We start from the raw sequence: 20,212 nt of genomic DNA, 5'->3' as shown, positions 1-20,212 counted from the left end.
CTCCAGGAATCTGGGGTCTGGTGCGGGGTCTCCTTGTTCTGAAATTATATTTTTAATATGTGTATTCTGTGAAATAGAAAGCATGCATGTTTCATTTCTTCTTCTTTTTTTTCTATTTTCCCTTTTACTGAATTCCCTGGAGCAAAAGCCATGCTGCTCACTCAGCAGTAAGATTTTGTGTCATTCTCTGGTCTTTGATTCTGTGTTACCTTTATTCAATGATGTTTTCATTCTTTTGACTCCATTGATACAAATGTTAAATAATTTTGTACCAAAATGCATCCCACTGGTTAATGATGAATTCTTTGACAATTCCAGGCCTCTTTCCTTTTGAATTTTGCAGCCATTGACGTGAGCAGGTTGATTACCTTTTTACTGTAAAGCTTTCCTGCAGAAAAGCAGCTTTTACAATTATGCTGACTTCAGCTCCTTCTGCTGCTTTTATGTATAGCTCTATAGAAAAGAAAAATCTTTGATCAAAAAAATACACTGCTGAATTAAATTACCACAGCAGAAATGGTATTATTTTTTGTGCTGTAAATAAAGTGGATGGTGTTTAAAAAATTACCATGGTAATGTAGAAATGCCTGGTTGTTATTTGCTAAAAGCTATTCTGTAAAATGCCAGCAGATTCAAATTGTTGTATTCTAAAGTGATCACAAGATTGTGACAGCCTAGCATTTTTCTGACTGCCAGGATACTAAACTTGCATAAAATTACTGGTTTCAAAAGTTTTTATTGTATTACTGACCTGTCAATGCAATCAAAACTGCCTGGTCAAGGGTACATTTCAGTTGCAGCCTTGAAAAGTGAACAGGGTTTGCTTGTGTCCACTGAACATAACCAATGTCATAGCTGATACCATAGCAAAACAAAAACTAATTTGTGTTGTGTCTGTGAACTAAACATCTCTTGTATCCTCTTCTGGTGTTTCTGAATCCTCATATATATATTTTCTGCACTGCTTTGTTTTTTTTTCCCATCCTAGAAATTGTTTTTGGTGTTTTGTTGATTTCTAGACAAGTTGTTGTTCTTGCATTCTATTTTTCTTCCTCAGTATTGTAAAAGAAACCAACACAGAGTGTTAATGTTTTTATTAAGCTGAGGCAAACTGTTTGAGCTGTTGCTAATCTGATGTGCAAGCAGGTGTTCAATGTGATCTATTTCTGTAGGTAGAGAACAGCACATTTTGTCTTGAACTTTTGGGGCACAAGAGATGAAAACTCTGATATATTATTGTAGTTTCTCAGGTTCATTATGTTTTCTGTAAAGGAATTTTCTTGGTGTGTTGTGCTTTGTTTTTGTTGAAGGAAAATAATGTTGTTATTTAGGAGGGAGATAGAGTCATAGGTCAAAGAAGTTCAGTGTCAGGTTAACAATAATTTGCTGCTAACTGGATCAATACAACTTTCCCTTAGCCTAGAAGCAGCATTGCAATGTGAAGAAAAGCTTACAGGCTATTGTTTGTGATAGTAAGTGAGATTGCTTTTTTCTTGCATAACTCCCTGCTGTATACAATAGGCTGTAACCTACACAGATAAACTTATATTATTGACCTTGTTTCTTCTCCCTTCCTGCATCCCATTATCTCTGCATTTTCCAGTGTATGCTCAGTTGTTCATGTGTTCTTACCAATACATAGTGACTCGCTAGTTGTGGGAAAATTGACAGAAAAATAATAGTTTCTCACTATGCTGTAATAACCAGACTATTTAAATTTGTTTAATTAATAGTGGAGTTTTCTTAGTTATTTTATTTGCATTTGAAAAGAAGGTAAGTTTAGTAGCAAAACTGGCCACTTGGAAGTTCATGTATCTGAAACAGGTCACTCAGTAATGGGTTGAGCAGATAAATCAAGGTTTTGTACCTTTGGTATTTTGCTAACTTTACATGTGCAGATATGTACACATGCACTTTAATGTTCCAGTTCTACTTTTAATAAGGGAGAAGTGAAATAAAAGCTATCAGCTGGAGTTGTGCTGCAAATTGCATTAAGTTGGTCCAACTTTGGTAAACTTCTTTTTTTTTTTTCCTCTTTAGCATAATATAACCATCCCTGTGGTTAAAATGCAGCCTGATAACTCTTAATCACATAATTAACAGCAATTCTTGCTGCAGTGAGCACCCATGGAGAGCCAGGCTCTCTCCTTCCTACTCTGCCAGTGAGGCAGCAAGGACCAAGGGTGTGAGCAGGGCTCATTTTGAGCTGTTCCTCCCTCCAGAACTCCCCAGGTGGCTGTGCCAGGTCAGCTCCTTGGGTTTTCTCAGCAGAGCTGTGGGGCAGCATCAGCCTGGGTCAGCTGGCTGCAACAGTGATCTTGTTGAGAATACTTCAAGTGAAGAAGATTTCTTTATGGACCTATTGCGAAAGTCAATTTTTAGCTAATAATATGAATTGGAAAGGAGACAGTAACTTTTAGCCAAAACAACTTCTACTTAAATCATGTGTATTTCCAGGTGTTTCTTGCCTCCTACAAACACCTCCAGAAAAAATACAGGAAAATGCTTTCTAAAAGTTGAATTCAAAATGTATGTGTCTAGGTGTTATCAATACAGAGAAGAATTTGCCAAAATCTCATGATTTTGAAAACTTCAGATCTAACTGAAGTGGTTGATTTTCCCTTACTTCTGTTCCTTTCTGCAGAAAGGCTGAAAGGAAGTAAAAAGGGAAAATACTTAAACTACATTGTTTTTGATGAAAATTCTTGAATAAAATATGCATGTGTTTATAAAACCTTTAATCACAGTACCCAATAACTAGCATTTTAAAAAGTGCAGAACATGTGCATATAGTTTCCTAATAAACTTATGTGCAAGCTACCCATCAACCTATTGCAAAAGAATCTTCTTTATAAAAATGCTATCTAAAAAACATTAAGTAGTGCAGAATGATTTAGTAAAAAAGCAGCCCTAACAAAACTACCCCACTGAAAAACTAGCAGTTTCCTACAATTGTAAACATCACGGTATTTAAAGAATTTCTGTTCAGTTAATTTTTTTGTTATGGATATTTGTAAATAAACTAAAAATTTGTAGAGAACAAATTAAAAATCAGTTGCACAGATTTTAAGTAGGTGTCTGAAATTTTGAATGTCATTGTACCATTACAACAGATGGAGTTGGTTTTTTCTTAAAAATTTTCTTCTTAAAAATGTCTGGAGTCCAACTATGGCAGTATTTAAATAACAAGCCTCCCTTTTTCTTTTTCTCCTCCCTGTTTTCACAGTAGTCTATAGTTAGACATGTAGTTGTTATAGAATAAAAATATAGCAGTTGGTATCAAAGTTCAATTTAACCTAAGTACATAGTAAAAAATATTTTCCAATAGAATCTCCATAAATTTTGTTAATATTTGAATTAGTGTTACTTCTTTGCTGTGGTCTTTCATCTCCATTTAAATATATGTATTAAAATAATACTGAAACTTGCAGATAGATTACAGACTTATGTGCTTTAATTATCTGCAAAGGAAATCTTAAACTCTCTTTTGAAAATATAAGCATTATGTAATGTAAAAAAATTATAGTTGTGTTCCAGTTAAAAACCATTGGCATTTTATATTCCCAGCTAAGAAAGTCCACTGGATTTCAAGTAATGTCCAGAAATGAAAGAAACATAATGAACAGTTTTAGAAATAGTCTTGAAAAATTTCAGTGTCTAATTACCACAGTAAGAAATTATTTTAAAAATTATTTCTTCACTACTTTGTTGCAAATTAGCCCTTTACAGCTGAAATATAATTGTGCACACTCTACTGTGCTTCTACTCTAAAGGCAGAAAAATGCAAGTCTTTACTTAAAGTAGCACATAGGCTGTTAAAATGTCACAAGTGAACAAACTGTAATTTCTCCTGATGTCTAGAGTGTTCAAAGACAGCTGTCTCAGACTGGACTGGGAGGAGACTCCTGGGTGTCTCAGTGGCAAAGTCCAAGACTCTGAGCTGCTGTGGTGCCTGGGTTTCTCCTCAAGTACTCGATGTTCATGAAGCTCCAGCAGAGCTTGGCTGGTAAGAGCTAAGCACCTGGATGTCCCTCTCTGCAGGTGACTGGAGCATTTAAGACATTTACATCTTTCTTCTCTAGGTTATACTGGTCACATCTCAGCTGAGTTTTTGTAGCCTTAGGGGGTTGTTTGCCTTGTTCTAGGACTTCAGCTCCTTGCTCCCTTTTCCATCAGTGAGCATGTAAAGAGGAAATAAGGCTGTGATGGTAGCTAGGTCCACATATGTGGAAATGGAAGGAACTCGCTGCATTGCAGTAGAAAATGAGCTGAGGAGGCTTATGAAGTTATAGAATAATCTGATTTGGAGTTATTTTAAAAGCCTCAAAGTCTATTCAGAGGCAAAATTATTAGTAAAATGTTTCATATAATGCAAGGCAGAGAAGAAAATGCAGTTGTGCTATGAACACATCATGAGCTTCTATCCATTTCTCATCTGCCTAGTCTATGGTTCAGGTATAGACAGCCCTTTGCTCTGAGAGACATTTAGAAAGAACAATGCTGAAAAAGTTAAGGGAAAGGTAGGATAAGGAAAAGAAACATAATAGGAAATTTTACCTATTGCCTTTATGAGTCTGAAACACCATAATGTCCTCCAGCCACATTGGCCATGGGCAGCTTTGAATGCCTACACATGTGGGGTTTCTTTCTGTTGGATACTTGTGGGTTTGTATGTTTGATTCAGACAGGAGAGCAGCATGTCTCACTCACATTCTAAAAGTTGGAATAGTGGTTCCAGGACTTGGCCATCTTCTAGACCACAAAAGAAACCATCTAAACAATACTGTATGTATCCTTTTATTTGAATGCAGCACTTCACAAATGTAACAGACACAAAATAAGTGATAAAAATAGTGTTCATGTTGTTAAAATCTGTGTAGAAACTTCATCTAGGTCATAAATTACCTGTATAGCATATAAAACAAACAATACAGTAAAACAGTTAATCAATAAGAAAACTATGCCTTTCTTGTGACGGTTGGAAAATGACTGCCATAGGCATAAAATTGCTGTGGTCAAAGGTAATTTTTGCTATTCCATCAGAGTTTAGTAAAAATTTGGTTCAAAATAAATCTACATTTCTGAGAGAAAAAGCAAGAGAGAAACAGCATGTAAATTCCTTGCTAATGGAAGTTGGCCTTATATTATTTTTAGTCTAGTGCAATCAACAGAGAGGAATAGAGAGGCCTCTGGGTCTAGTCCTCTGCTATTACAGTTAATCTCTTTCACTTAATCCTATTCAGATCTGTACTAAATTCCACATTGAAATAGGGTATGAATTGCTGTTACTAATGATGGGACCAGTAAAAGGTGATAAACTGGGTGAATGGGTAGCCAGTTGTCATAATTCCAAGTAAAATGTTGGACAGAAGGGAGGAAAGATGCCAGCAAGAGCAAGGCATCTAATGAATTTGCTACAGAAAAACAAAACCCAGATGCCTCAGAAACCAGCATAAACTGCATAGGATAATAGGATAATTCAGTCTGGGAGCAACCTCAAGGGGTTCTGTGCTTGGTCTTTGGCTCAAAGCAGGGCAAGCTCTGAGGTCAGATGAGGCTTCTCAGGGTTTTGCCCAGCTGGATGTTAAACACCTCCTGAGATGGAGACTGAATGAACTCTTGGCCAACCTGCAGCACTGCTTGTCTGCCCCATGGCAGGAAAGTTGGAGATGAACAGCAAAACAGGTGTTTTGGCAATAGCTGAGAGGGATAGCAGCTTGCTCAGATTTAAGGGATAGTTTCTGTTCTTTCATTGCTCCTTAGCTAAAATCATCTCGGGGATGTGCCTTGGTAATCTCACATCTGTTTTCCCAGTTCCAGACTCTCAGTCCTTTGAACTCAAGACTGAAGAGAGTAGATGTGCATATGCGGCTTTTATATTTGAGTTCTGTTTAAGCATATATTTTGTGAAACAGTAATACTTAGTCTCCTTGGGAGGGAGTGCTAAGTTCTTTTAATTATATGGAATAATATCTGCATTGTTCTTGAGGTATATTATTCCTGTCACAGATTAGAGAATATTTTCACATCTGCATTGTTTCTCTTTGAAAGAAATGGGTAATACCATTAATTTGCTCGTATTGGGGAAGTGGTTGCCCAAATGAAATTTGAAGGTATTGAATATGGGAGATTTTACATCTAATTCTATATACTCTCTGATCATTACTAAAATCCAGAGTAACTTATTGCAGCAAAGCAAAATCCTCTAGAGATGAGGTAAGATTTGTTTATGGGCCATCATGAAGCACAGTGGGAGTCTTCTGTGGGAAATTTTTGTTTAAACTTTCTCTATTACCTTCTTTTGCATTGTGACCATGAGGGGAAAAAAATGGCCTGTCATAATTTCTTTCCATGGCAAAGCTGGGGAAATCTTTAAAAATGAGAGAGTTACTGTAAAGGTCATCAGTCCAGCTCTGCCAGTCTAGATTTATTCCTTACTGCATAGAATATAATGGTCTGAAAGTGTAATTTTATATGATCTAGAGGTGTAGATCCATATATTAATAAATCTCTCATCTCAGAGCATTTCCTAATTTCCTTTCATATCCCCATTCTGTATTTTTTTCTGTTACCTATTTCATAGAATCATTCCTGATTTTATCCTGCTTCTGTTACCTGATAGAGAACCATTGCTTTTGTAGGTATTAGCATTGTTCGAACATGAGTAAGCTAACAATCACAGTAGCACAGTTTTATTTCTTATAAATGTAGAATAAGTGATTTAGTCCCTCAGTTATTCCCCTTTGATAAAGAAGAGATGAAGTGTGGTACATTGTAGCAGAGAAGTTTATGTCAGGTATTGCACAGAGGGGACTCAGCATGAGTTACCACTGCAATATGCTGGGGATTGTCACATCCAGGAGAACTTTGATCCAGGGCCTGACTTCTCTACTGGCTCTTCTCTGTTTTCCTTTCTGCCCAAGGGAAAGGGAGATAACAGGACTCTGAAAGCATTTAACCAAGGACACTGGCTGGCATGTGTCAAGAAATTTGACATTCTAAAAAACTTGTACTGAGTGGTGGAAATGTTGTTTGAATTAATGGAGCACATGTGCCTGTTTCAAAGTGCCATTTTATGTCAAAGCATCAAAATGCTTTGACAAAGAGCTCCATTGTTTCTGAAGAAGGGATTTTTTCCAAGTAGTGGTTTTGACTCCACAGGAGTCTCTGCCCCATTCCTTTGCCCCACTTACACAGTGGTGGCCCCTTGAGCCCGCTGCTAACACACAATATGGGAGATTGTATGGTTCCACTTGGGAGGAAAATGGCTCTTTGCAGCACTGCAGCTCCTGAACTGAAGCTGTTTTATTGGGTGTTTCTGTTTTACTGGAGAGAAGTGCTTGTTGCTTAGCGCCTGATCCCTGAGTCAGCCAATCCATCTCTGCTACTGTGCTGTGCAGGAAAAAGCAGCCTGGTATTTTTCATAAAGCAATAACTGCTTTTTGTCCACTTCTCAAGTATATCCCTTTGCTTTCAGATAAACCCAAGTAGATAGCATTTCGAACACAACAGAATTCTGGCTTTAGAGTGATGTGTAAAACTTCTTGTCAGCTGGTTTGTACCCATAAAATCACCATGGCCAGCTCAGAATTAAGAAGACCTAATGTTATCTTTCCCCACCTTCTGCAAAGTTCTGCTTCATCTTATGTTTAGAGGAAACCTTACTGAATTCCAGCAAGTAATGAGACCTTTATCCTGCAATGAACTGTTCTTTTTCTGCCTTAACATAAGGGCAATGGGAGTGTTTGGTATGAATTTTAACAGAATATGTAATTCCTGATGTACAGAAATTCTTTCCTTCTTTTCCCCCTGAAAACTTCCCCTCTTTTGAAGGAGTTTTCTGTTTCTTTCCCCAAAGGATATTGTGTCCAAGTGCTAACAGAGAATAACTTGCAATAGTGTATCTTCCTTAAAGCAGAAATCTGTTTTCTCAGACCACCTACATCCTCTGCACTTTTTCTGTCACACAGTCAGACAGAGCATGAAAGAGATCATGCTGAGGGGTACAATCAGAAGTGTTGCTCCCTCCTCCTGCAGAAGGAGGTGTATGTGCTTGTCACCATAAGCAAGCACCAAGGTGTTGTAAGGGGCATGAGACTTTTATTCTAGGCTAATGATTTTTCCTCTGCAAAGACCGTGGGCTTGGTGGAAGATGTTGTTAATGCCCCAGGGGTGACTTCTGTTTTACAGCAGTTTTTTTTCTTCTGAAAAAGTCCAAGTTGTGCCACAAACCACGTCTCAAATCCAACAATAGATCAAGAATAAGTTTCTTAAATCTGTTTGGATCGTCTTGCTGTTTTAATGTTTAGATAAGCATACAAGGAAAACCTGCCTTCCCTGTGAATAACACAGAAATTTTCTAAGCACACCAAGATTTTTCCTGGAGGAAATTGCAAAGTTTGGTATCTACTGGAGGGGCGTAGCAGCAAGGCACAAGTATCCATGGGGTCTTTGGGGTGATTTGTCTCAGATGCACCATGAAAGTACCAAAGGCAGTAGATAAAAATTAAAATACAGGAAATTCCATATAAACATAAGAAAAAGATACTTTTACTGTGAAGATGGTTTAACTGTAGCAGGTTGCCCATGGAGTTTGTGGAGTCTTCATCTTGGAGATACTAAAAACACAACTGGCCACAGCCCTGAACAGCCTTCTCTGCTGGAGTCTGCTTTGAGCAACAAGGCTGGATAAAATGATTTCCAGGGCTGATTTCTTGCCTCAGTTGTTTTGTGGTTTTTCTGACTGGTCCATTCTCTTCAGTAAGAGGTTAAACAGGGAACTGATGGGAGTAGAAATCCAAATAAAGGGTTAAATACTGTTCTGTGACAGGTAATATTTTAGTTTCTGTTTTCCTTCTTAAATGGATGCACTTGAAACACACAGTGATGGAGCAACTGATGCATCTTGGACTTTTGCCATTAAAGGATAAATAGAGTTTTTGAATCCTCCCTTTCCCTCCTAGATTTCTTACTGTCAATAAAAAGTAGTGTGGGAGGTACCAAAATTGCATGTTTCAAAGTAGATGTAGAGCAGAAGAATGATCACAGAATAAATTATGCTAATGAGCAGCACTTGTCCAGTTTAACTGTTTATTCTCATTTGCTTCAGGCAGCTGTGACACTGCTGCAGTCCTTGTTATGTCAGTCAGAAAGACTGGGGGAATATGAGAACTCTCATTTAAAGTTTATGTTGTCCAGGAGTTTTACTGCTTTGGTATTTCAGTTAAAGAGTCCTGTGGCTTAATGGCTAAGAAGGAGAGTCTTTCCCTAGTGGTGGAAAGCAGCACTACTGTATATTATTTTTCCAAATAGCCTGAAGATTTAAAAAATCCTTTTATTTTTGCATTCATTATGCTAACAACTTCTGACAAAATACTTGCACTATCTTCTGCAACTGCTGAGTTGTATCCAGCTACTGTAGTATTTGCCACAGAGCACCCCCTGCCCCCCCCAAAATGATAAGGAAACATTTGGAAATGGGAGAATGAATAAGAAAAGCTGTGCTTGCTATCACATTTCAGGCAATCATAGCTCTGCCCTTAGCTAGCCTATTTGTCTTGGATAAGCAGACATAGGAGCAGTTGTATGAAAAGAATAGACATCTTTGATGTTATCAACCCTTGTAGATTATGTGATAAGGAGACCATCCTGCACAGCTCATATAGCCATTGCTCACCTCAGAGGCACATAAAAAGTTGGCAGCTTCAAGATATCAGCCTATGTTTTTTATGCAGTAAAAACTCTTGAGGCACATATATGCTGTTTCTTTCTTTTTGTGGTCATTAACAAAATGCAAGAAGGAATATCTGCTGCTGATTGGCAGGAGGTTTCAAACTTTCTAATCTGACAGAGGTCTTCCCTCATCATATCTTTGTAACAGCCCTTGAAAACTTTATTTTCCACAAATATCCATTAAAATAATTAGTACTGTGTACTATAGGCTCTTAATGGAAACTAAACAAGGTGGTAAACAGAAAAGATTTTGGCAAAATCCTGGGTTGTGAGTACCCTTAAGCATGAGGTGTTAATACTGATATAAAGTGTGGTGTTGTATCTAAATAAGTTTGCATTTTCCCCCTTTTCAGTCGTCTTTTAGCTCTGAAATTTTGGATCACAACACACCAAATGCAGAGAAATGTGTATATGGTATATCAAAACAGTGAAAATAGAACATTGCCAATGTTCTCAAAGCATTGAGAACGATCTCTCAAAGTGAGAGATCAATGATATGATTGGCAGAACCAGCTTTCATTTTTTTCCCAGATACTGGCTTTTCCATCTGTAGCAGAAAGTTCCAGTAATCAGATGTGTTGCAAACTATCCTGCTGAAACTAGAGAAAACTATCTTACAGTGACAGAGGGGAAGTGCCTGCCTGTAAACCGTTACTTGGTGTCTAAACTTGCAGCTTGAGAAAAATTGGATTTGACCCGAGCTCTAAATAAAGCTATAGATATGTGCTATTTTCCCTTTCAATCAGACTGAGCCCAGATTTGGGTAGAAGGACTGGATATTATTTTTTCCATAACCTGGTTCTCTCTTCCAGCTTTTTTTAAATGAGTGAGTTAAAAATCTCAGAAGAATAGTGGAGAAACAAAAAAGCCCTTGAATGAGAATTGTAGGTGCTGTCCAATATAGTACTAGTTGCTATGGTCAGTCTCTATTCAGAGAATCATCAGTTGTGCTCTTTTTTTGGTAGACCTACACATTCTATAACCATGAAGAAGTTCATATAACTATTATAACATATTTATTTTTTGGACAGGGATGTAATGTTCTGTTGGTCACACCTTTGTAATTTATGTTAGGTGTTAGAGAAGTCTAAGGAGCAGCTAAACCTCAAATCTTCAGACATCTTCCTCAGACTCTTGAAGTTTATCAAAATAACTAATCTTCTCAAATTTATCATTTTGATAACCAGTCTGTTTTCTGCTTTTATTTGAGCTATCAACTGGAATATAAGTTTTCTAACTTTCATCATAACAGTTATATCAAACAGTCTCCTCTTCTGATAGCAGTTTCATTCCAATTTAATATTAGTACTGAAAGACCATTTTATTAAGTTTTCTATTTGGCATGAAGCAAATAAATTCATTGAAACTTAAATAATTTCACACTTTCATTTAAATACATTTTTCCAAATAGAGAGCTATGAAATTACTACTAAATAAGTTACATTTTCAGGCTTCTGAATATTAATGACTAGCTTTCCATCTTGTTTCCCTTCTGAGCAAATACAGAGCAGTCACAGGACTAACCAATAATAAATACTTTCTCCCAGAAGAGAAACCTGAATAACTCTGAGAATGAGACAGAAACACGATAGTCTCATTTCTTGAAAATGTGTTACACGTACCAAGATGCTGATATGTTATTGTGTGCATGCAGAGAGTATTGATTAGAGCACCTGTATGGGATTATTTTCTTGCTAAAAAACAACTACAGTTACAGGCCAGTGGTGATCTCTTTGGTTGGTATGAGCCTCCACCTGCAAGTTTTTTCCAGTGTAGCTGCATTGCTGTGCTGTAATCCAGAAAGGCTTTGCCCTGGGGCAGGTTGCTCTTTACAGGTGTGCAGTCTGCTGGCCTTTTGGAACTCTGTCAATCATTTTGAAGTCTGTTAGAGTAAATACAACCCACACAGCAAGTCTGGTAATGAACAGTTGCAGGAAGAGTGGGACTGTTATGGATCCTCCCTGCGGAATTAAATCTCCATTGGCTCTTGGAATTTTCAGCTAAGATCTCAGAAAGGTAGGGCTAGAGGCATGCTAGAACATTGGTAAGAAAAACCAAACAGACAAAAAAACAACCAAAACTCCTCACCCCAAAACCCCACATAAACCAAAACACTACACCAGAAAAGAAAAAACCCTTTAATAAATGATATTTTATTCCTCTTAAAATACATGTCCTTTGAGGCTGCTAATAGGAAAGACAGGCTTATATATACATTAAATATTTCTTTGATATTCTCCTTAGAGATGCACTTGTCCAAGGGCTTTATTAAATAGAACAAGCTCAAAGATCATATATGACAGGAGAGAAAATCATGGTGTCTAAAAAAGTCAGTGAGTCTCAGTGTATTCAAAGGGGTTTTGATGAATGTTAAACATCAAGGGACACCTTGCTTTTGGGTAATGGAAAGTTTTTCTAGTTGTGTTTTGGATGACTTGAAAGCATATAATTCAGAATATTATTAAAGAGTTTCAAATTTTCTTCAGGAGTGCCAATTTCCACTTGTCTTAAGGTACTCGTCTATTTAATCTTTTCAGTGTCCCTCTTGTTTCCATTTTACTCATTATTTTGAGTTAATAATGACTTTCTTCAATATGGAATGCTGCTTTCTATTTCATTTCATGCTTGCTCTCAGAATTAGTAGAAGAGATGGATTCTTGGAAACTGGGACAAAATGTTTATGAAAGCAGTTAATCAAAGCTCAAGGTGTATCAGAATCAAAATGCAGTCAACATACATTGAATCTGGCTTTGTGGTCGAGTGATTAAACTGTGTCTTACAGCAAGTTTGCATTAGTACAGCTGAATTTCTTGGTGTAAATCCATGTGTTTAGGGTTCATGGAATTTAGAAGTAGTAGTTACATTATTTCTGTATTTGCCACATCACAGAATTAAACTGTAAAAGGGGAAACATTGTGGTGGCCAGCATTAGAACAGGTTGCTAAAGAAGCTGTGGAATGTACCTCTTTGGAGATAGTTTATCTAGGCTAGAGATGACCCAGAACAGGATCCAGTGTTGGCCTCAAAGCAAGCCTTGCTCTGCTCAGGAGGAAGGACATGACCTCCTGACACCACTGGGAAAACAGCACTAAGCATTGTCTTACAACTGGTAAGAGGCTGTAGATTGCATTCAATGAGTTCCAAAAAAAGCACCAAAAGAAGAAGCATTTTTATATTTCAGCCTCACTTTTTTGCTGTTGTTGTTGTTCTCCAATTATATATTTTATATTACGTATACATTTTCTGAATTAAGAAAAAAGATGGTGCTGTTTTTTGCAAAGGGTCAACTAACTTGAAGTCTGAAGTCTATGTAAAATAATATAGTGTTAGTTAAAATCACTGCAGTTGAAATAGTTCCCAGGAACTTCTTTCAGTTGTAGAATTTGCCCTTAATTATGATTTAATTCAATGAGCTAATTTAGAATAATAGCTGAATTTAATAAAACCTTTCTATTTTGCAATATAACATAATGTATGGAAAAATGGTTAGACATGTAAATTACATGCTTTCTTCCTGTCAAAAACTGATACCCCTTCATTACCCTTTCTTCCCAAAAACTGACTCAGAAGTTAAGAGGTGTGAACTGAGGTTTGCAGGTTCAATTTACAGACAAAACATCTAAAGAGAAGGCTTTTCATATGTTCTCACCTGCTCTCAGAATTACTTGTGAGAAAATGGAGCAGAGATTTTCCTTTTCTGTTTTGACATTGTGAAAATAATAGTACAGAAAAGTCAAACAGCAGAATGAAATTGTCTGAGTTGTGAACTGAGAAGTGCTAAAGTTTTGGATTTGGATGTGTGTGAATTTTTTCATCCACTTTGAATTAAGTAAGATTTTCAGAGGGAGTTACTTACACACTTCTGCTCAGCCACTCTGTTATTCCTGGGTCATTAAGATCTCTTCTGGTCCTTTGCAGGTTGAAATACTTTGTGTGATGTAAGTGGGATGGGTTTTGCTGTCTTGGTTTGTTGAGAGCTGGTGCTGATTGAATTGGTACCAGTAGCAGAAGAAAAAGGACAAGAGCCAGGAAATGAGAACAAGTGGGATCCTCTTTTTAATTCCCAGTGGAGGCCTACTTTGACCCACAGAGGTAGCAATATAGGGGAGTAGGTTCTGTCAGATATGGTCTCTGAGGGATCAGCACATCTAGCAAGTCAGTTAAATTTTTTAATTACACTTAATTATTGTCTTGCTAGTAATTATTCCCCATGGGCATGTTAGTTTTTGCTGCATGAAAATCTCTCAGCTGTGAGGCAAGAGATCCCTTTGAAGCTGAGTCTGCTGCATGTGAGCTCAGGGGTGTGGGAAGCAGGGAGGAGAGACATTATTAGAATAGAGTCATTAGGATTGGAAAAGAACTCCAATATCACAAACATTTGACCAAACAATATCACATCAATTAAGCCACAGCACTGAGTGCCAGGTGCAAAACCAAAGCTGCTCTTTGAATTGAACCTAGTCTCGTAAACTAGGGGAGAGGGTTTGTCTTACTACCAGGAACAGGATTTGGAATTGCAGAACTCTCAGTGCTTTTGCTTAGATTTATTTTTACCAAGTGGCACAGAAGTATTGATTTCTGTATTGATTCCTGGCAAGCTGAAATAGAAAGTTTTAATAAGCAGACACTCTAATGGTAACCTTTTCTTAGTTTTAACACTGATAACATTTGTCTGCCTTTCTAGAAAACTGAAGTTCAAAACAAGTCAAATCACATCTTTAAAGTTTTGCTGATTCATTACAGATTTATTATTTTTTTAGTTCACTGGGGATTGTGTTTATCTGAGTCAAAGTATTTAAACAGAAATGGTTATAAAATGTGTTAATACCTATTGATCTTACTAATAAGCTAAGATCTTAAATAAAGGAGCAATTTCCATCCTGTCTCATTGTCAAGGGAGTGAGTTAGTTTGTGCGAGTGGATCAGCTGGAGGGAAATACTTCCACTTAAAAACCTGGTGGAAAAAATAAAGTTCTAGTTCAGACTTTTTATATGGGAGGCTTTTCCCCAGTTGTGATTAAGCAGAATTTACTGATGTCTTTCAGAATACTAGCCCTGGTTCTGAGGAAATTGTCTGATGGTCTAATGACCATTGCATGAATACTTCCACACCTGCATTAGGCAGTGTGTTATTTTGTATATTTACATATAGATGTCAAGAATACTTTATTTAGTGTATACATTAGAAATACATGGGCTGTGTAGTTTCATTACTGTACTAAACAAAGAGAGATATTCCTTCTTTATTAACAGAACAAGAGGAGAGGAACCATTTGGGGCAGAAACTACAGTTGGTTTGGCAACCTAACTGGAGATCTGCTTTGAGATGTTTGACAGTGTGCTTTTGCTTTACAACCTTATGAACAGGTGAACTAAAATCACCTTTTTTCTTAGGCCTAGAAGTCTCTTGGTTGGTGTTACCTGATATGACTTAATGTAACATTTCTTTTATTGTAAGTCTGTGGTTGAATATAAACATTGCATTTTCACTTCTTCCATTTTGATTTTCTTGTAGACATTTCAGCAGTCTTCTCTACAGCAGAAAAGTAAAAAGAAGAACAAAGGTAAAAAATAAATTTGTTTTCATATATGGGTAGGAAGGGATTTGCCAAGATTAATTGTATGGTATTGCAGTATCTGAGGAACTCTAACTTGTTAGCTGCAATAAAATGTTCAGTTCAGTTGATCATGTTGAGAATGTATTAGTCCATTTCTGATGTCTCATAGTTACCTAATGTTCCTCTACCTTCATGTATCTGCTTTTATCTTTTTTTTTTTTGAATACTTAGACTCTAGCCTCTTTGGGGCCAGGGTTGGTTTTTCCAGCTGTGTTCAGGTAATGCCTCACTGCAGCACTTGCTCATTACCTACGCTCTCAGGTAATTTATATCATAGTAAATTTTCCTCCTTTGATTTTGAAGTACAAAGGCCTTAGGAACTGTTGAGTTTCAAAAAGAGCTGCAAAGAGAGGTTTGTGAACACCTGTGAAGTACTTAAATAGTTGTATTTGGTAACCAAGTGGGAAGTACATGAATTTATATGTTGTGTGCTTTATTCTAATGTGAAATATGTTGAAAATTACAAATAAGCATTTTTCCTATTTTTAAATATCTTGCCTTTCTTTTCTCTATAGTGTCTTCTGTCTTCTCTTTCTGTGTTGCTTTTTTTTCTTTTTTTTTTTTTTTGTCTTATCCATAGGATATGAGCTCTGAGATGCTGAACATGGTTTGTTTTGGTTTGCTTTGGCCTTTAAATTATGGTGGTGTGCATAAGCTTTGTGGTCAAAATGGAATGCTTGTAATAATTTTTCATGGCAATTCAAGGTTGAAATTTTTAATCATTTTCTTAAACAGATATATAGTGCTTTCTGCATAGGTGTCTTGTTGATTTAGTGGACAAATCAAATGCTTTCACATCACCTTATTGTCATTTTCAGCTCCTATTCCTGGTAAAAGCAAAAGACGGATCTCATGTAAAGATCTTGGTCGAGGGGACTGTGAAGGCTGGCTTTGGAAAAAGAAAGATGCCAAGAGTTATTTCTCCCAAAAATGGAAAAAGTACTGGTTTGTCCTGAAGGACACATCTCTATATTGGTATATCAATGAAGAGGTAAACACCTATACTCATGGTCTCAATGAATACTTTGTATAGTGCTGTAGTCAGGATTTAGTGTGAAAACAATGCTTTCAGTGCTTATATATGTTAATAACTTTATTCACCCAAATAATCATACTGAAATTAATATTAACTGTCTAACAAAATTACCATGAAGGTTTTGAGATAGCTGTTCCTTCCAATACACCTCTTACTACATGGAGAAATAACACAGTTTTCTGTGTCCTCATGACACGAGTTTAGAATAAATTTATCCTCAAACCCTTGAAAGCAAAAAGGTAATTACTTAATCCTGTCATTCAAGCTTAGTCATGGAAGTGTAAACTTTAATGTTGTGCTGCCTGGTGTTCCTTGTTTCTCGGCTAGGCAATTAAGGAAGATAGTTCTGTTTTCTCAGTTCTGTTCTCCTGTTGTTTCTTCTTTGTAGCTTTTGATATGATTTCAGTGCTCATAAATGCTGAACTTAAAAGCACAGGAGCATCCCAGCTGAATTGTGTACAGCTTTGATTATGCAACATTTTCTGCATTGGTACACATTTATTATATCAGCTTTAGCTGCAAAGCTTTTTGCCAGTGTTATGATACCTTGATTTTTAATCCTATTAGACTCATTAGTAAATATGCTGAGATAAAGCCATTGTTAACATCTGTATGCACTCTGTCCTGGACTTGTTCTTTTAATCACAGCAAGCATTTGTACATAACTTTTTCAAGGTAATCCCCAACTTCTCTCTGAGTAAAGAGAGAGCAAGCTGTTCCAAAGCCTGTTTTCTCAGACTCAGTCCATTTGTGCCTTGATCCCAGCTTCAGATCAGTAACCCTAACTCCCTCCTCTCCACTGGCTACTACAAGGTTTTCATCAGGGCAGTAATTGATGGCTACAAGTGCAGTGAGTGGTCAGCACTGGGTCCAAGGAGCAGCTCTGAGCTGTGCCATCCTTCCCATGTGGAGTGCAGTGTTCTCAGCACCTCCATCTCCCACCCCATCCCAAGTTTCCCTGAGGTTTTCTGAGTTTTGGTTATTTTTGAGCCCTCAGCTCCCTCAGCACAGTGTCTGTCATCATCAGTAGAGTCAAAGGCTGGTAGGGGTTGCATCAGTGACAGGTGGACAGACAAGCAAACACTGCTCTTGCCAAATCTCTGTTTCTCTAGGCAATCATTCAAAAAAGAAATAGCAAGATTATTCTAAACAGTGTCTTTTTGATTTTAAAATACCTGCTAGTGCAGAACCAGTTACAATCCTGTACCTTCCACCTAATGACTCCAGCTCCAGTTTTATATGCTGATTTCTGCCTCTTACTTATATTTAGGAAGGCATATAATCATATGGACTGTATATGTGGTGTAAATAACTATTTAAACTCTTAGGAAATGATGTATATTTCTTCACATACATTTGTGTGCTTTCCAGCTTCATTTCTATGATTCTGTGTTAATTTTGCATGCAAAGTTATGAGCAATTAAATAACCAAGTCTGTATTATTGATGTAAGAGTAGCTTAATATAAATAATGCTTTCAAACTGTGAAAAGTCAAGGGAGATTGCATAGCTGATAAAATAAACTCTGTAAAATCTTCAGTGGAGAGGAGAGGAAGGTCAGATATATGCTGAATGTTGTAGAGAGATAAAAGTAGCTGAAGAGATATGATGCCTCTTAGCTGTGATACATAAAAATGATAAACAGCACCCATTGAAATTGGTTTTTTTCTCTGTTTCTTCCACTAGGCTGCATTTCTCCTTACTAATTAGTCCATTTTCTCCAAAAATTAACTAATTACAGTAACTAATTGACTGAATACATTTGGTCATTTTGTATATTTTCAAATGCTGGTTCAGCTGTGAAATTGTTCACAAAACTGGGTATTTAAAATGGTATTTTTCATGAAGGGGTCTGTCTTGGTACTTCAGCAGAACTCCCAGTGACTTCTGTGGGAGGTTTGCCAGAGCAGAGCAGACATTAGTATTCCTTTTGGAAAAAGCAGGCAAGTGAAAATATTTGCAAGTTTTCAACAGGCTGGGTTTCTTTTTTCATTTTACTTTAGCTACAGTAATATCTGGAACTATCTTTGCAGGATGAAAAAGCAGAAGGATTCATCAGTCTACCTGAATTTAAAATTGACAGAGCCAGTGAATGCCGCAAGAAATAGTAAGCATGCTTAAAAATAATGCAATTATACAATAAATGAAGTGCAAACAAAAGACAAGGTTTTCCTTTAAAACAGGGCGATAATGGAATTTGTTGCAATTGTCAGGAGGTTGTATCACATAATAAACTCATATGAAAAAAGCAAATTATTTTTTTCTGTTTGGAGTGCCATCTTGCCCAAAGAAGGTTATTTTTTCACTTCATTGTGAACCACAGTGCTTGACTAGACCAAAATTAATTATGAGCAAGAAGGCTGCTTGGCCACTTCTGTCCCTGTATTTTCCTAGTTCTACTTTCCTTTTTTCCCTTTCTGTTTGGGGTTGCTATTTTTTTTTTTATTTATTTGTTGAGGGTTGGAGAGTCTTTGTGTTCTTTATACTCAAGAAACAGCTTTAAGCATAATACAGAGACCATCCAAATAAGAAAATCCCCAAGTTCATGGCCAGGCATCAATATTTAATGTAACTCCAAATCCAATAGCATCATCTCAAAGTTTGCTGAGACATTATTTCAGTCCTGGGGCAGAGTAAAAAAAAGAGGATGACAGTGATTTGTTGTATTTTTCTTATAGGACCTAAAGGTCTCAAAGAAAATTTCTTCTCACCTGTTTATGCTGCTGTCCAGATTTGTGCTATTGCACAAATCCATTTATTATTTAGATAAGTTCAAGCATGTGTAGCAATGTGACAGGTGCATGCTCCCACAGGGATATTTTTAGAGTCATTATTGTTCAAAATTTTTTTGCCTTGCCTTCTAATAATTTGTACATTTTTAAACAAGACTGGAATTGCTGAAATTCATCCAAAACATAATTTTCAAATGCAAAATGGTATGGTTTGTACTACCTGCAGTTCTACAGAAAGCGCCAACCTCGTATCAGATGATCTATATCTCTCTTTAGGATGAGCTCTACACTTCAAGGTGGTCTCAAAGGGCAGAAGATAAAAGCTGTGAAGAAAAAAAAAAAGATACATTAGCTTAAGTCTGTTGTCCTGTGTCCTTGGGCCACGTGGCTAAAGTCCTTCATTGTTTCTTTTTTGTTGGTGCAGCAGCATAAAGTCAACTCATTTTTCAGAATTGCACCCTGCTAAAATTGTTTTGGTTTGGTTTTACTTGATTTAATGTCTGTTGAATAGCAGCACATAAAATGTGGCTATTAAGATTCTTTGCTTGGGTGGCACATAAAGGGAAAAACCCTCTAAGAATCCAGATGACAGATGCTGTAACAGTTTTAAGAAGTCCAGTTTTAGGTCTCAGTGACTTGATGATGTCTTTCTAAACTGAGCAGATGTCACTGTACATCTGCTTTGACTTGCATAACACTGTTTGCTGTCATGTGTTAGAGGAATCTGTTTAGTCTCAATGTTATGTTACCTTCTCTAGCAGTAACTTTCCTGTTACCAATTTCATTTGCCTGATTTCTAAAACACAGATATGTGTGCATCTGTGTGCACACATACATGTATACTGAAAATTGCAAGCATGATAAGCATAAAGAATGTCATTACCAGTTTTCTGAGACTCAATTGATTAGAGAGTGAGAATTATTATATTACATTATATATATATGTGTGTATGTGTATATATATAATATCCATTATGTCTCAGAAAAATGGTGATGATGCTCATCATGTATCAGGCTTGCAGTTTTCCTTATTTTCTTTAGGACTGTTACATTTTTTGTTGTTAAGAGACACCTTCAGATTGTTCTCAAAATGAT

The 20,212-nt window shown here is 36.8% G+C and overlaps 1 protein-coding gene across 6 annotated transcripts in view; it reads left to right on the top strand.

Moving 5' to 3' along the window:
• Positions 1 to 20,212, top strand: part of CNKSR2 (connector enhancer of kinase suppressor of Ras 2) — a 207,743-nt gene that overhangs the window by 133,863 nt on the left and 53,668 nt on the right. For all 6 annotated transcript variants that reach the window (XM_071430403.1, XM_071430405.1, XM_071430402.1 and 3 more), the window contains 3 exons: positions 15,248 to 15,296; positions 16,169 to 16,341; positions 18,419 to 18,492. In XM_071430403.1, coding sequence (XP_071286504.1) covers positions 15,248 to 15,296; positions 16,169 to 16,341; positions 18,419 to 18,492 — 296 coding nt within the window. The remainder of the gene's footprint in view (positions 1 to 15,247; positions 15,297 to 16,168; positions 16,342 to 18,418; positions 18,493 to 20,212) is intronic.

Source organism: Agelaius tricolor, unplaced genomic scaffold (genome assembly GCF_023055355.1).
Source record: "Agelaius tricolor isolate 1412-34295 unplaced genomic scaffold, bAgeTri1.0.p SCAF_7, whole genome shotgun sequence".
NCBI classification, from domain to species: Eukaryota; Metazoa; Chordata; class Aves; order Passeriformes; family Icteridae; genus Agelaius; species Agelaius tricolor.
Note: the sequence above shows the minus strand (reverse complement) of the source record. Positions and strands in the feature narration are given on the sequence as shown.